The 17,162-nt window shown below is 38.0% G+C and overlaps 1 protein-coding gene across 2 annotated transcripts in view; it reads right to left on the bottom strand.

Annotated features, from left to right (window-relative positions):
• VWA8 (von Willebrand factor A domain containing 8) overlaps window positions 1-17,162 on the bottom strand; it is a 631,595-nt gene that overhangs the window by 31,841 nt on the left and 582,592 nt on the right. For both annotated transcript variants that reach the window (XM_077158362.1, XM_077158361.1), the window contains exon 40: window positions 14,109-14,217. In XM_077158362.1, the coding sequence (XP_077014477.1) occupies window positions 14,109-14,217 (109 nt within the window). The remainder of the gene's footprint in view (window positions 1-14,108; window positions 14,218-17,162) is intronic.

The raw sequence follows: 17,162 nt of genomic DNA, 5'->3' as shown, positions 1-17,162 counted from the left end.
TTCAGCAGTTGAGGAAATCCCAGCATGAGAACTTCATCTCCACATCATTTCTTATTTTGTTTGGACAAGCCATTGCATAGGGGCCAACTTTCAGCATTTGGCTTTTGTTTGATCTAGCCTTCATGCCAAGTGTAGGCTGGGGCTGGCTTGGCCTCTTTGTTGCTGTTATCCCTTCCAGCCTTCTGCTAGTTGTGGCCACAGCACACCCTCACTCCTCGCTAATGCTAATGCTTTCCAACGCTGCTGCCTGCAGTGACAAAATGGAGATCAAGGATCTGCTTCTCACCAGACCTCGGGCACTCATTCTTCTACTCCCCGCCTCTCCAATTAAGGGATACTAATGCAATTCTGTTGCATATTATGCACTTTCTCTGTGAAGTTTATCCTAAATGTCCAGCCTAGAAATTACTTCCACATTTATCTACACAACTATAGCACTTTAAAAAAAAGGCTTTTTCATTTTGAAATAATGTCGAACTTATAGAACAGTTACAAAAATAATATGAACCCCATATAGAGAATACTAATATACTCCCACCCTCTCCCAGATACCCAGATCTACCAATTTTAACATTTTGTCACCTTTGTCATATCATTCTGTCTCTCTGTCCACCTGTCTATAAATCCTCTGTCTGCTGGTCTGTCTACCTACCTATTCATTAAGCTATCTTCTGAATACTTGACTCTAGGTTGTATATATCATGCTCTTAAACACTTCATATTGCCATGCATATTTCCTAAGACAAAGGTAGTCACTTATGTAGCCATCTTAAGTGCCGTTATCAAGTTCAAGAAATTTAACACTGATATATATATATATATATATATATATATATATATCTTACTGTCTATATTCCAAGTTTTTCTTATGTCCTAATAATGTCTGTTTGAGCCTTTTCTTTTCATTTGATAGACCTCATCCAGGATCATGTACTGTCTTTTTTTTTTGCATGTTCAGGTACCAGGAATCAAACCTGGGTCTCCGACATGGCAGGCAAGAACTCTGCCTGCTGAGCCACTGTGGCCAGCTCTCATGTATTGCCTTTAATTGTCATTGTCTCTTTAGTTGCTTTTTTTTTTTTATTGTGGGAATATATACATAATACAAACTTTCCCATTTCAACCACTCCCAAGCATAACCTTCAGTGAATTAATCATATGCACAATGTTGTGGTACCCTCACCACCTTCCATTACTAAAACTTTCTCATCTCCCTAAACAAAAACCTTCCATCTACTATGCGTTAACTCCCCATTCCTTCTGTCCCTACCCTGGCAACCTGTACTCTAACTTCTGTCTCTTTGAACTTGCATATTCTCTGATATTTTCTTCATAGTTACCGTGGAGCTTACATTTAAAATTCTAAATCTATAATGATCTTGTTTACTTTGATATCAATTTAACCTTAATATTTATATAAAAACTTTTTCTATACCCTTCTGTCCTCACACCTTCATGTAATTCTTGTCACAAATTACACGTTTATACATATGGGTCAAAACCACTGATTTCTCATTACGTTTTATGCATTTGGCTTTTAGATCTTGTAGGAAGTAAAAAGTGGAATTACAAACCAAAAATACAGTATAGTATTGGCATTTATATTTACCCATGTTATCCTTACTGGAGAGCTTTATCTTATCTGTTGTCTTTTGTCCTTTCCTTTCAAAATGCAGAACCCTTTTTAACATCTCTTGTAGGGCTAGGGTACTTCTAACACAAACCTTCAGCTTTTGTTTATATGGGAAAACCTTAACCTCTCTCTCATTTTTGAATGTCAGTTTTGCCAAGTATAGAATACTTGGTTTGCAATTTTTTGCTTTTGTAACTGAGAAATCAGTATTTAAGGGAAGATTTTGATTTTGATTACTGGATCATTACATAGCTATTCCTTTTTGCTTTCTGGTGTATTGGATTAGACAGAAGGAAATACCTGAAATCTCTAAATTATAATCCAGCTGCCTTGATCTCTGATATTGATTGCATAACCTTTACCTTCTGTCCCTTTCTGACTAACCTTCACTTGTAGCCAATTATCCAGTTTTTCAACTTTAGAGTCTTGTAATCACTAAAGGCAGCCCTTAATGTTTACTAATGAAGAGTCTTGGGTCAGCCCAGAATTAACTCACCCAAGTCCAAAGTTATCTTGATAGCCAAGACCGGATATTATCAAAATGGGTCTGCCTGACACACACAGTAGCTTAGACTTTAACCTACATGCCACTTATATCTCATTCCACCATTTTCTTACATAGGTTCTGTGACTAAGCATATAATCAATCTGCACATGTTCAGTAACTAGATTGCCCCTAACTACATCATCTAGGGCTACTGTGCTCATTATCCTAAACCCTAACCATCTTTTTCTCTAATAAAACTGTCCAAATTACTGTAGTTCAAGGAGACAGACTTTAGGCCACTAGCCCATCTGTTCTACTGTTAGGCACCTAGTAATAAACTCTTTCTCCCTTTGAAACCAGCTATCTCAGGAATTGGTTACTGAGCGTGTCAGGCAAAAGAACCTATGGCCTGTTGCCAATCTCTCTGTCTCTCAGCCAACATGACAAGCAATCTCACTGCCCTCCCCCTCTCACCATGGGACATGACTCCTGGAGGTATGGACCTTCCTGGAAATGTGGGAGAGAAATCTTAGAATGAGCTGGGACTCAGATCAAGGGACTGAGAAACCCTTCTCAACCAAAAGGGGGAAGAGTAAAATGAGACAAAATAAAGTGCCAATGGTTGAGAGATTCCAAACAGAGTGGGGAGGTTATCCTGGAGGTTATTCTTATGCATTATATAGATATCACCTTTTTTGTTAAGGTGTATTGGAGAGGCTAGAGGAAAGTGCCTGAAAATGTGGAGCTGTGTTCCAGTAACCATGTTTCTTGAAGATGATTGTATAATAAATTTTGCAATGTGACTGTGTGATTGTGAAAATCTTGTGTCTGATGCTCCTTTTATCTATGGTATGGACAGAGCAATAAAAAATATGGATAAGAAATAAACAAATAAAGGGGGGAACAAAGGTTGAAATAAATTGAGTAGATTGAAATATTAGTGGTCAATGAAAGGGAGGGTTAAGGGGTATGGCATGTTTTTTCTTTTTTCTTTCTTTTGCTGGAGAGATGCAAATACTCAAAAATGATCATGGTGATGAATACATAATTATGTGATTATATTGTGAGCTATTGATTGTAACCATGTCAAGAATTTTTGTATGTTTTTTTGTTTACAATAAAAATACTAAAAAAAGAAAAAAAAAAAAAAGAACCCCATGGCCTTTGTCTGGTAACACCTTCAGCCTTTTAAATATGTCTTCCCACTGTCTTCTTGCCTCCATGGTTTCCATCGAGAAACTGGCACTTAATCTTATTGAGGATCCCTTGTATGTGACATGTTTCTTCTCTCTTGTGGTTTTCAGAATTCTCTCTTTATCTTTGGCATTTGACAGTCTGATTAGAATAGCCACAGTGTGGGTCTATTTTAGTTTCTCCTTTTTGGAGTTCACTAAACATCTTGGATGCGTATATTTATATTTTTTGTTGAATTTGGCAAGATTTCAGCAATTATTTCTTTGAATACTCTCTTTGCCCATTTATTTCATTTCCTTCTGGGATCCTCACAACACATATATTGGTATGCTTGATAGTGTCCCACAGGCTCCTCAAGCTCTGTTCACTTTTCTTCATTCTTTCTTTCTTCTGCTCCTCGGACTGAATGATCCCAATTGCCTTCTCCTAATATTCACTGATTCTTCTGCCAGCTCCAAACTACAGGTGAACTCTTCTAAGGAAATTTTAATTTCTGTTACTATTGCCTACTGCTCTGTTTGGTTCCTTTTCATAATTTCTATCACTCTATTGATATTCTCTGTGTTCATCTATCATTTTCCTGATTTCCTTTAGTTCTTTGGACATATTTAGGACCATTTTTAAGAAATATTTGTCTAGTATGTTCAAGTCTGGTCCTCTTCATTGATGATTTCTAATTAATCTTCTTTGCCTGGGCTATTGCTTTGTTTTTGTTTTGGTATGTTTCATAATCATTTGTAGAAACCTGGATGTTTTGCTATTTTAATGTGTTATTGCTCAAATTTAGACTCTAAGGTATCTGTTTCTTAAACTTGTATCCAACTTGCATTATGACCTTTCTCAATCTTTGCAGGTTGACCTGAGTGCCCTCCTTCAGGGCTTATCCATATAATGTGTTTAGAGGATAGCTGCAGGCCTAAGTGTGGGATCCTCCCTGATCATTTCTGCACAAGGCATGCTGGTATGGCCCTAGCAATTCTCTCATTTATGGATACAAATGTTCTCAATTCCCTAGGAAACAGTTTCCTCCTAGCTCTGGGGAACTGCACTCCTATGTACCATGGCTAGGGATCCCTTGCCCTGAGGCAGTAACAACTTGAATGCTCTCCTATAGCTCTGTGAATCACCTTCTACACATAGGGCAAGTTCTAGGATGGTGAGTGTGGTAGTTTGGAGCTGTATACCCCCAGAAAAACATATCCTTAAACTTAATCCATTCCTGAGGGTGTGTGAACCCATTGTAAGGAGGACCTTTTGATGAAGTCACTTTAGTTAAGATGAGGCCTACCTCAATCAGGATGGGTCTTCATCCTATTACTGGAGCCCTATGAATAGAATGAAATTCAGACACAGAAAAAAGCCACAGGAAGCAAGAAGCTGAAAGCAAATGGAACCTGGAAGAGAATGGAAGGCCAGAGGAGGGTGCCATGTGCACTGCCATGTGACAAAAGGCTGGCCCCAGAGTGTCACAATCTTCAGGGAGAAAGCATCACCTTGATAATGTCTTGATTTGGACTTTTCCTAGCCTCAAAACTATAAGCTAATAAAGTCCCACTGTTTAAGTCAACCCATTGTGTGGTATTTTCTTAAGTAGTCCAGGAAACTAAAAGAGTGAGCCTGAAATATGTCCTAGTTTAGTCCTTCAGATAGCACCAGATAGATTGGGCCAGACATACATGCTCTCAGTATATATATGTATGAGGGTTAGTTACTCTGTTCCCTCTGGAACCGGGAGCAGGGACCTGCACTAGAAGTACAGACCGAGGCACTGGGTTGAGTTGGTAAGGAGGTGGGAGATGGGCGGCCAGGGCACCAAGAGATTCTACTGGTTTTAAGTTGCCTTTTTCTTGATTTGGAGCTTGCCATGTTACTGCAGTCCCTTAGCTGTTTTTTTTGAGCATTGAGAAAGATTTTTCTGCCAGTTCTTGTTCATTGTTCAAAGCTTCTTTTGGGAGAAGGCTGAGTCCTGGAGCCTCTTGCTTCACCATCTTGATTAAGGTCTACAGTACTTTAAAACTTTTTTTGTGGTATTACCATCTTATGTTTTGCATTATAGCTACATATGTCTTCCTCCATAAAAGCGTAGAACTTTGAAGATAAGAGCCCTTAGTAGATATTCAATAAATGTCTACTGAATAAAAGGAAGTTACTATACAGTAAATAAAAGGAAAGGGGAAAATGCTTCCTGTTTCATACATATGAGCAAAATGTTAATAAAGTCTAATTCCTTACCTGTTACTGACCTACCTCTCAGCCTCATCTTGTTTGCATGTCACATGGACAGGGTGACATCCTGTCCATGGCCCACCCTCAGTTCAAACATAAGACTACACAGTGTCGTGCATCTGTCCATGCTTTGCCCTCTGCTAGGACATTGTTTCTATTCTTCTCTATCTGCTTAACACTCTTGTGTCTCCCATGACTCAGCTTATGCATGCTTTCCTCCAAAATCTATCCTTGAATATCCTTCTCTGGGCTTTCACAACATTCTATGTATCTCTTTATGTAGGCACTTATTATATAAACTGAAATTATCTGCTTATATTTCTGTCTTCCCTCATTCCTTGAGACTATAGACCTCTTGAGTATAGGGACAGTAAATTATTAATCTTTGAACTCTATGTACCAAGCACAGTGCATGCCACATAATCAGTGTTCAAAAACACTATATATCTGAATGAAAGCTCGTTTTGAACTACTTAAAGGGAAAAAAGGAACATAATTGTTGGGCTATGGTGATCTCATGCTAGCCAAAACAATAAGATATAGCCTAATTAGTTTAGCTTGAGAATAAAATGACTGCTTGTAGATTAGAAAAACACTGGGGAGAAAGATGATTAAAATTAGTGGCTTTTGTGTGGGAACTAATATTTTCTTTCGTGGGGAATGCTGGAGTCAGAGATTCATATTCTGAAAAAAAGTATAACTGATACACTTATAGACTATTATTCTAATGAGAAAATTCTTATCAATTCAGAAAATGTCCAATAGTCCAGACTCTATGATATTCCATATAGAATTCAGTCAAGAAGCAAAAGAAGGTCATTAGTGACAGCTATTTTAACTGAGAAGAATGAGATATGTTAAACACTGACACATACTGAATCAGATGTCAGCATGGGTGGCAACAGCGTTTCCTGTTCCTCAAATCTCAGCCCAGCTACCCGGGAGATGTGTGGGGGCCTGAGGCTGTGCTTTGGAAAGTCATCTGAAATGATGTGCAAGTGCCTGGCCAGGCTTTGTGTTGTTCTCCAAGGGAACTCCCATGGTTACTGGGATTATGCAGCAAGTTCAAAACAGCTGTAAGACATTAGTCAATGAAAGACCTACAAGACAAGGAGGAAGATGGCAAAAAGAGGGCCAAATCAAAGCCTTTTGATTTTTGTTATAATCAAAATATTATACATGAGGACTTGTCTATTTTTGGTCAGTAACCATGCTTTTTGTTGCTGTTATTGTTTTTAATTAGTTGTGGGTTTACAGAAAATCACTCAAAAAGTACAGAGTTCCCATATACTGCCTTCACATACAGTTTTACTTATGATTAATATTTCGCATTAGGGTGGTACCTTTGTTACAATAGATGAAAAATACTATTATAATTATGCTATTAACTATAGTCCCTAGTTTACATTAAGGTTCACTAATTGTGTTGTACAGTTATGTTTTTTTTTTCTATATACTTTTTTCTTTTTTGTGAAAAATAACATATATGCAAAAAAGCAATAAATTTCAAAGCATATCGCAACAATTAGTTGTAGAACAGATTTCAGAGTTTGGAATAGGACACACTTCCACAATTTTAGGTTTTTACTCCTAGCTGCTCTAAGTTACTGGAGATGAAAAGAAATACAATAAAATGATTCAGCAATCATACTCATTTGTTAAATTCTACTGTTCTAGTTTGCTAGCTGCTAGAATGCAATATACCAGAAACAGAATGGCTTTTAAAAAGAGGAATTTGATAAGTTGCAAGTTAACAGTTTTTAGGCCATGGAACTGTCCCAATTAAAGCAAGTCTATAGAAATGTCCAATCTAAGGCATCCAGGGAAAGATACCTTGATTCAAGGGGGCTGATGAAGTTTAGGGTTTCTCAATTAAGTGGAAAGGCACATGGCAAACATGGTCGGGGTTTCTCTCTTGGCTGGAAGGGCACATGGCGAACATGGCATCATCTTTTAGCTTCCTCTCCAGCTCCCTGGGAGGCATTTTCCTTCTTCATCTCCAAAAGTCGCTGGCTGGTGGACTCTCTGTTTTGTGGTGCTGTGGCATTCTTTGCTCTCTCAGAATCTCCTGGCTTTCTCTCTTGCTGTTCTCTAGCTTTTTCCAAAGAGCTTCTTCTTTTAAAGGATTCCAGTAAAATCAATCAAGACTCACCTGGAATGGGTGGAGACATGTCTCCACCTAATCCAGTTTAATACCCACTCTTGAGTGAGTCACATCTCCATGGAGATAATCTAATTAAAGTTTCCAACATACAGTTCTACATAGGGATTAGAAGAAATGGCTGCCTTTACAAAATGGGATTAAGATTAAAACATGGCTTTTCTAGGGTACATACATTTTTCAAACTGGCTCACCTACCTTCTCTGTATAACTCCACCATCACCTTTCATCTTTCTCCCATGCTTTAGGGGTATTTGGACTATGCCCATTCTACTTTTTCATGTTCTGGAGAGGCTGGTCCCTCTGCATTTCAGGACTTATCTGGTCCAGTGACCCATTTGGAGTTGTAGGTTTCTGGAGTTATCCTAGTGCATGGTACCTTTGTAGAATCTTATATAATGACCTAGGTGTTCTTAAGGATTGGCAGGAATGGTCTTGGTTGGGGTTTGGCAAATTATGGTAGGCAGAAATGTCTAACTGAAGCTTGCATGAGAGTGACCTCCAGAGTAAGCCTCTTGACTCTATTTGAACTTTCTCAGACACTGATACCTTATTTATTACACTTTTTTTCCCCTTTTGGTCAGGATAGCATTGTTGATCCCACAGTGCGAGGGCCAGACTCATCCCTGGGAGCCATCTCCCATACTGCCAGGGAGACTTTCACCCCTGTATGTAATGTCCCACTTAGTGGGAGGAGGCAATGCAGAGTTGGGCTTAGAGAGAGAAAGGCCACATATGAGCAATAAAAGAGGTCCTCTGGAAGTAACTCTGGAAGTAAGCATACCAATAGGTAGACTAAGCTTCTCCATTACATACATAAGCTTCACAAGGGCAAACCTCAAGATCAAGGGCCTAGCCTATCAATTTGGGTGTCTCCAATGTTTGATATAGTATCCCTGTAAAAAGTTTCCCTGGTAAAAGTTTAATGGCTCCATATTTTTTCTACAGTTGCGGGTTTTTTAAACAATTTTAATTCTGGCAACATATTTTGGTAGTTTGGAGTAATGTAACTCCAAAATATGTTTCTGAAACTTAATCCATTCCTGTGGTTGTGAATCCATTGTAAGTAGGAACTTCTGATGAAGTAACTTCAGTTAAGGTGTGGTCCACTTCAATCAATTTGGGTCTTAATCCAATTACTGGAGTTCTTTATAAGTGGAATGAAATTTAGACAGAGAGTAAAAGCCATAGAGAGAGCAGCGCCAGGAGAGGCCACCATGTGCCTTGCCATATGGCAGAGGAACTCAGGACCAAGGATTACCAGCTGCCAGTCTCAGAATGTCCAGTCTTTGAGGAGAAAGCATCACCTTGATGATTCTTTGATTTGGACTTCTATATCAGCCTCAAAATCACAGGCTAATAAATTACCACTATTTAAGCCAACCTACTGCATGGTATTTGCTTGAGCAGCCAAAGAAACTAAAACACATATATACAATCTGAAATGGTAGTTTGTGTTTTTAACTAGTTCTAGCTCCCTAAATAGAGGACCAGAAGGTCCATCTAAGAATAATTTTTCTGTGATTTAAAAGTAAAGATTTGGGAATGGAAACTCTTGAAAATGTTTTATTGGCACAATGCTTTGTTGATAGTGATGCAAAATGTTTTATTAGTATATATAAGAATTAGATTTCCAATGAAATTATAGAGTTGGAAGAAGATAACAGAGATCTAACAGGTAACAGAAACTTGAGCTTTGGGAGACACCTGCTTCTTTAACCACACGACCCAGGACAAGTCAGTCATCCTTCCCATCCTCAGTTCCTTCATTTATAAAATGGGAACTAAATATGGACCTTTCGCAGGATTGTGAGACTTGATATAACTTAAGTGTCTCAGTTTCCTGATCTACCAAATGCAGAAAATAATACTTATTGTGCCTTATTATTATTGGCTATTGTAAGGATTAAATAACACAATGGATGTAATTCTCTCATCAACCTTGTAAGATAAATTGTATGATGTTTGCAAGATCAGTCAAAAGAGAAGAGTCGGATCCAGAAGTCACAGTAAACACCTGCAGTCCAGGCTTGATGAGCCATGATTGTAATGATGAAGCCAATCCTTCTCCAGAGAATGCTATATGCTAGACATTGTTTTAAATTCATCATACCTCTCCTATCATCTCTTATGCCTGTTTTACAGAACCCAGGTTATCTGGCTTCAGAGTTGGCTCTCTTTCCCATTAAACTTTGATGACAATGATGATGATAATGATTGTGATGATAAGGATGGTGATGATGGAGATCTTGTTGATGATGCTGAAAATATAAATTACTTGGTAGAGTGCCCTGTACGTGATAAATGCTCAATACACACTGCTACTGTAATGTTGGCATTATTGGTTAAGATTTCTAGAATTGGGAATTCTACATCTATTTTAGGTACTCCATTCAAGGATTAAATCCTTTTAACCCCCTTTCTTATGCCTTAAAACTCTAGCTTGCTTTATTTAAGCCTATTTTCTCTTTTTCTGGTTTCCACGGAAGAAGAAAATAAAACTTCCCCCAAATACTTATTCTCTGTGAGGATATTTAGCAAGTTATTAACCCCTGTTCCTTTAAGGATTTTTCATAGATGCCAATTTCTTGTTTACCATCCATTTAATCTTTTTTAAAAATCTGTTTTAACATTTTTTATTGTGGAAAATAACATATATACAAAAAAGCAATATTTCCAAGTACATGTTAACAAGTAGTTATAAAACAGATTAAGATTGGTATGGGTTACAGTTCCACAATTTTTTACTTTTTTCTTTTAGCTGCTCCAAGATACTGGAGACCAAAAGAAATATCAACATATTGATTCAGCAATTATATTCATTTGTTAAATCCTATCTTCTCTACTATACTCTTCCTTCTCTTTTTTTTATGAAAAATAATACATATACAAAAAAAACCAATACATTTCAAAGTACATTGCAACAATTAGTTGTAAAAAAGATTTGGTATGGGTTACAATTCCACAATTTGCGGTTTTTGTTTCTAGCTGCTCTAAGGTACTGGTGACTAAAAGAAGCATCAACATACTGATTCAGCAGTCATACTCATTTGTTAAACCCAACCTTCTCTGTATAACTCCACCATCACCTTCACTCTTTCTCTCACTCTTTAGGGGTTTTGGAGCTATGGCCACTCTAATTTTTTCATGTTGGAAGGGGCTGTCAATAATATGGGATGGGGGATGGAACTAGCTGATGTTCTGCAAAGGCTGGCCCCCTTGCATTTCAGGGCTTACCTAGTCAAGGGAACCATCTGGAGGTTGTAGGTTTCTGGAAAGCTACCCTAATGTATGGAACCTTTGTAGAATCTTATATAGTGCCCTAGATACTCTTTAGGATTGGCAGGAATGGTTTTGGTTGGGGTTTGGCCAGCTGTAACAGTAGCAATGTCTAACTGCAGCTTGCATAAAAGTGACCTCCAGAGTAACCTCTTGATTCTATTGAACTCTCTCAGCCACTGATATTTTATTAGTTATACTTTTCCCCCACTTTTGGTCATGATGGAATTGTTGATCACACAATGTCAGGAGCAGACTCATTCCAGTGGGTCATCTTCCACACTGCCAGGAAGACTTTCATTACTGGATGTCATGCCCCATATAGGGGGGAGGGCAATGGTTTCACTTGCAGAGCTGGGCTTAGAGAGAGGGAGGCCACATCTGAGCAACAAAAGAGATCCTCTGCAGGTGATTCTTAGGTATACCTATAGGAAGGCTAAGCTTTTCCACTATATACATAAGCATTACAAGAATAAGTCTCAAGATCAAGGGCTTGGCCTATTGATTTGAGTGTGTCTCTAATCACACAGTATCTGGGGTTTCCCTGGTGGTAAAGTTTAATAATTCCATATTTTTTCTCCCATTCCTCAAGAAATTTTGCCAATACTTTTGATTATCTGCTTAATATACTCTGGGATGTATCCAGGCATTACATTAAACTATACAGGAATAAAGGCTCTCATTCTTATTCTGGATTCCCTGTGTTTGGATTGTTTAAATGATCTCTCCAGACAGGCTGAGTTAGATTATGTGATATTGACATCCATTTAATCTTATTTGTTGCTTTTTCCTGAGCCCTTCAACAGTTTTCTTTCATTTCTCTCTTTGAAAATGGAAAACAAAACCATTTTCTGATGCTTGTCTTAATGCTGTGGTGTTTGGCAAAACAGTCATTTCTTAATACTAATCAGGACTTTAACCCAGGCTTAATTTGTGTTCTACTGTGACTTCTGGGTCTGATTATTTTCTGTTGCCTGATTTTGTAAACATCATACATTTTATCTAACAGGGTTGATATGAGGATGACAGGGTTGAAATGAGGATGATAGGAGATGATTTTGTAAAAGTAATTATAACATGGTACTCAGTGATTAGCAATCAAGCCATTAATTAATATCAGATGAGAAAACTGGCTCCTTCAATTACAAACGCATTCTCATATCCCTTTCTGGTACGGCAGATTCTCCAACAGTTTCTGTCATTTGCTTGTTCTCACAGCATACTGGATTGCTCATGGTCTGGTCCCTTTGACTGCCAGCCTTCTCTCTTGCCATTGTCTCCCATCATGCACATGCTGTTCTGAGCAACTTGCTCTTCTCTGAATTTACTGTGCTTTCTCCTGTACCTGTGTACGTACACATGCAGTTTTCCATGTGTGGAATGTCCTGACTTCCCAACCACCTGGAAAATTCCTCAGCATCTTTCAAGAGGGAATGAATTTCTTTTTCTATGAAGGCTTTCCTCATTCATTCCATAGCATCTTGTACATACTTCTCCCCAGAATTTATGAGATTGTTTGTGTTCTCTGAGTTCCTTGACAGCAGGTACTATATTCTATTTTTCTATCCCTTATGCCTGGTGTGCATCAGAACTTAAGTCTCAGTCCAAGCACCATTTCCTACTACCCTTCCCTCTTTTGAACCATGCATTTTGGCACTTTGCTCACCCATTGCCTTGCCCTGGAGCTCAGAACCCACCTAGCAGTTTCCCTCTATACTCAGTATAGTGAGTGACTATGGAAGAAAATCCAGTCGTTTAATGTCATGTTGTTCTTCATGCAGTGCATATGATACCTTATGCTGTTTATCCTAAATAACTGCATATGGATTTTTTTTAAAAGCAAGTGGCTTATTCTCACATTTCCTGGATTTTGAAATTAGTCATCTTGTTAACCATTATAAAGATCTTCCCTCCTCCTTTCCCCTTGGAAGTGATGGTACTTTTCCTAATTTTTGTATACAGTTTAGATCTTTGAAATATGAAGCTTTCCCAGAGTTTTGGATTAAGATGATGGATTGAAAATTGGGTAGATGAAAATACTAGGGGTCAATGAGAGGGAGGGATAAGGAGTATGGTTATATATGAGTTTTTTCTTGTTCTTTTTCTTTTTTTGCATGGGCAGGCACCGGGAAATGCATTTTTCTTTTCATTTCTTTTTCTGAAGTGATGCAAATGTTCTAAAAAATGATCATGGTGATGAATATACAACTATGTGATGCATCATGTATGGAATGTATGTGTGTAAAGTGTCAATAAAGATGTTAAAAAAATGATGGATTGAAATTGCATCACAGAATTTTTACCCCTAATATCTAGCGAAAATAATAAAAAACTGCCACTATTTAAGAGAATTATAAACAAGAACCAAGGGAAATGGTGTAACTGAAAGCAATCAACTTTCAAACACTTCACAAAAAGGAAACAAGATCCCACAGAGTGGCAAGACTTGGCCTAACCCTTCCCCTTGTTTCCCCTGAAATGGGGCTTTGTTTTTCTTTAGGCAAGATAATCTTACTTCATTTGTGGTTTTAGAGAATACTTAGCTTTTCCATAATTATTTACACAAATTGACTAGACCATGATTTCAAATGTAAAATCTCCAAATAACAAGACTTTGCTTAGAGAATGTTTATCTTAATCAATATTTTTAGGGGCAATATCAATATCCACTGGTTCCCAGGCACTAACAGTCTGTGAAACCACAAAAGAAGGCAGGCAATGGGGGAAGGGGAAAGTGATGGAGAAGCCAGAGGTATTGAGAATGATGACCCAAAATGCTCCTCCATTTCTCCATTAATGCCAGTAAAATGATTTGTTGGAAGATAATTCTATTTCCAAATATCTAGGAGAGGTGAGATGGTCATAGATCTTCTATGAAGGCAATGAGGAAGTCTGGTGTCTGCCAGGGTTGCTGGTAAAAATTACTGCTTCCTGGACAGGAGGAAAGATGAGGTCAAATAATTTTCCTTGGAGTTTTAAGTTTAAAAAGCTAAGGGGTGAGTCCACAGTTTAACACAAACATTTTGGCACTGATTACTTTTTTCTGACTGGCTTATTAGGGTTCATGTCACTCTTTTAGCTTTGGGATAGGTTCAGCTTTGGGGCCAGATGACTTTCTGGTGGGTTACCTGTAAGTTATCCAGGATGATTCGGAGGGAGTGTACATGTCGTCGAACAGCACCTGAAAACCTTTCATAGGATGCAGCATCATATTCACTCATTTGGATCTCCTTTAGCCTGAAACCAGTGGGGGGACAAAAAAAGACAATGGCTTAAATTATCTGCATGTCTTTTACTTCCATTCATCTATTGATAGAGCCATAGCAAATTAGCCTGGTAACCCCAACTGACTTTGAGGAGAAAAGGAAAGAAATGATGTCTCCTTCTAGGAGATTCAAAGGAGGGGGATGTCCAGTGTATACTAGTAAATGGTTAAAAAGCAGTCTCTAGAACAACAACAAAAAGCTGTGATTTTTGCTGATTTCCATGGTGTAAATACTTCCACCATGATCAATTTCAAGCCACCAAAAGTGGGGTCACTGTACAGTGAGTTGGAAAGAAATGTGCACAGTTGGCTCTCATGAGCAGGTATGAGTCAGCCCTATGGCAGCTACTGCTGTATCCCAAAGACATGCTGCCATGTTGGCAGCTCATCAGCTCATATGGCAGATTCCTCAGAGATTCCCATGGTTTGCTTTTTAAGACCGAGGTTAACCAAGATAAATGGTCTGGCTACACAAATGTAATTTGATGTGTAGCTATGTATCTATATACAAGAGCTTTCTGAAATTGCTGACTGTGTACTTTTAATAGGATAGCTGTGCTTTAAAATTGTGGCTTTGAAATTCTAGCCTCCTAGAACAATGCTCCTTTTTTCTTTTTTTCATTATTTGCTTCCTTTGAGTCCTTGTGTGTGCTTCTCTCCATCTGAAGTGTCCTCTCCCATCCTGCCACTTTGCTTACTAAATTCCACTTACACTTTAGGACTCAAATCAATTATCACCTCCTCTAGGAAGCTTGCTGGGATCCCAAGGACTTTCTTTTATGCTCTCATAATCCCATGCTTACCACTGTCAGAACATTTACTACCTACTATCTGTACCCCCAAATAGGTTCTATGCTTCTTTAGGTAATGGGCTGAGTTGTTTTCATCTGTATTTGTGCAGTGCTTGGCATGATACCTAGATATAGAAGTGCTCAATATAAGTGGAAATGAATGCCTGAAAGGAAAAAAGACTCTAGATTATTTAAAATGCAGCATCTTAAACTAATTCTAAATAGAAGGTTCATTCACTAAGTCTGCTTCTCTTGGTTATTACAGTATTTATATCCATATCTTTCTATGGGACCACTGATTAATCACATGGTTAGGATGTCTATAAATATAAAGGATGCTGATACTGGGATAAGGAATAATGAATACACATCTCATAAGCCTTAGTGAGCACAACACAGTCTGTTCAGCTGCTGCGTGTGTGTGTGTACACAGCAGTGTGTGTGTGTGTACACATGCACACATAGTGTTGGAAGAATGGATTCGAGGTGTATATCTGAAACTCTTAACCAAAGTATATTTTTATCATCTTTGCCTGGAACAGAAACCCCAAATGCTAAATGAGAATGAATGGTCTCCATTCCTTCCTGTCAGGCCAAACAATGGGAAGAATCCATTCATCATAGAGCAGAATACTAAAAGCTTATTAGATTCATGTAATATTAGACCTAAATGACCAGAGACAGATTAGCAATTCATGCCCCACCATCCAGCTATGTTGGCTGACACCAACTCTGGATTCCAGACCGAGTTCGAAGACTATCTCCTACGAAGCTTGTTTGATTTCATTGAGTGAAATGGACCATTTCCTTTTTCATGTACCTTGTTCAGACACCAATCACAGAACCTATATTCTTTATCACTTTTAATGGATCTATCTTTTTCTACTGCAGTTTTTCAAACTTTCTGATTACTACCCACAATAGTAATTGCTTTATATGAGATTCAGTACAAACATATGTGATTATACATGGGTATAACTAAATCAAAAGTTTAATGAAAAATACAATTATAACATGTGATGTACTCTGACAATTTAGATTCTATGCCTTAGGGAGAACGGCCATGCCTTATTTTTCTTTGACTCTCCAGTACCTAGCACAGTACCTGGCACACAGTAGCACTCAATAAATGCTGTTTGATAACACATAAAAATGCTGACTATCAAAAGGTAAATATAGACAAAGCCATTATAATATCTAAAGGGTTGTTTCCTGAGGTACCATGCCAAAGTTCCCTTTGAAATCGATACACTCTGTTCTGAAGGACAGGAAGGAATATGTGTATAAGACTTGACTTCCTAACAATATCACCTATGTTTAATTTTCGCAATCTCTTAAGACTCTATAAATTTTCATTAGATTAAGTTATAGCTCAAGTATCAAGGCTGAGGACAATAAATGCTACAACATAGGCCACCTAACCACTTCATACCTAGGAAGTGAATATGCTCTTTCCTAAAGAAAGGAGAGTAACACTTATTAGAAAAAAATGTAGACATAGATTGTCCTTAGTAGGAAAAAAAACAAGTAAATATATATATGTATTTTAAGGTCAAGGAAGGAGCCAGGCAGTTGGTAGAGGCACCTTGAGCAGACTGGTCTTTGTTGAGTGATCAGAATTAGCTCCAGTTGCAGGGCTACCTCTGGTGGGACTCATGTTACACCCAAAAACATACTACATGCTGTTTTAATTATGAAAAAATCTGGAAATCATATTCCAGGTTGTGTCGGCTTTCGGAAAAATCACCTACAAGGTGTTCAAAGCCGATAACAAATTCTGAAAGATGAAGCTTGAGGCAGGGAATGGGAAAGGAAAAAAGGAAATTTTAGCCTCCAGATTAGAGAACAATGCTAATGTTTTCAAGCCCACAAAACTAATTAACTGAAAATGTACCTTTCTGCTTCTTTAACCCTGATCAAAACTGCAGGGCACAGCTGCATTTCATCCTAGTAATCTCCGTGGACTAACTGCACTTTGTTGGCACAGTGTATTTTTAAAGGGTATATTTATTGCTATGTAAGAGTCTGGGAATTTTAGGTCTCATTTTACTTTTTCTTATAGGTCAGACTTAAATACTATAATTCAGGATTAATTATGAGGAAAACAAACAATCTCAGATCCACTG

This window comes from Tamandua tetradactyla, chromosome 4 (genome assembly GCF_023851605.1).
Source record: "Tamandua tetradactyla isolate mTamTet1 chromosome 4, mTamTet1.pri, whole genome shotgun sequence".
NCBI classification, from domain to species: domain Eukaryota; kingdom Metazoa; phylum Chordata; class Mammalia; order Pilosa; family Myrmecophagidae; genus Tamandua; species Tamandua tetradactyla.
The sequence above is the reverse complement of the archived record's forward strand: the minus strand, read 5'-3'. Positions and strand labels throughout refer to the sequence as shown.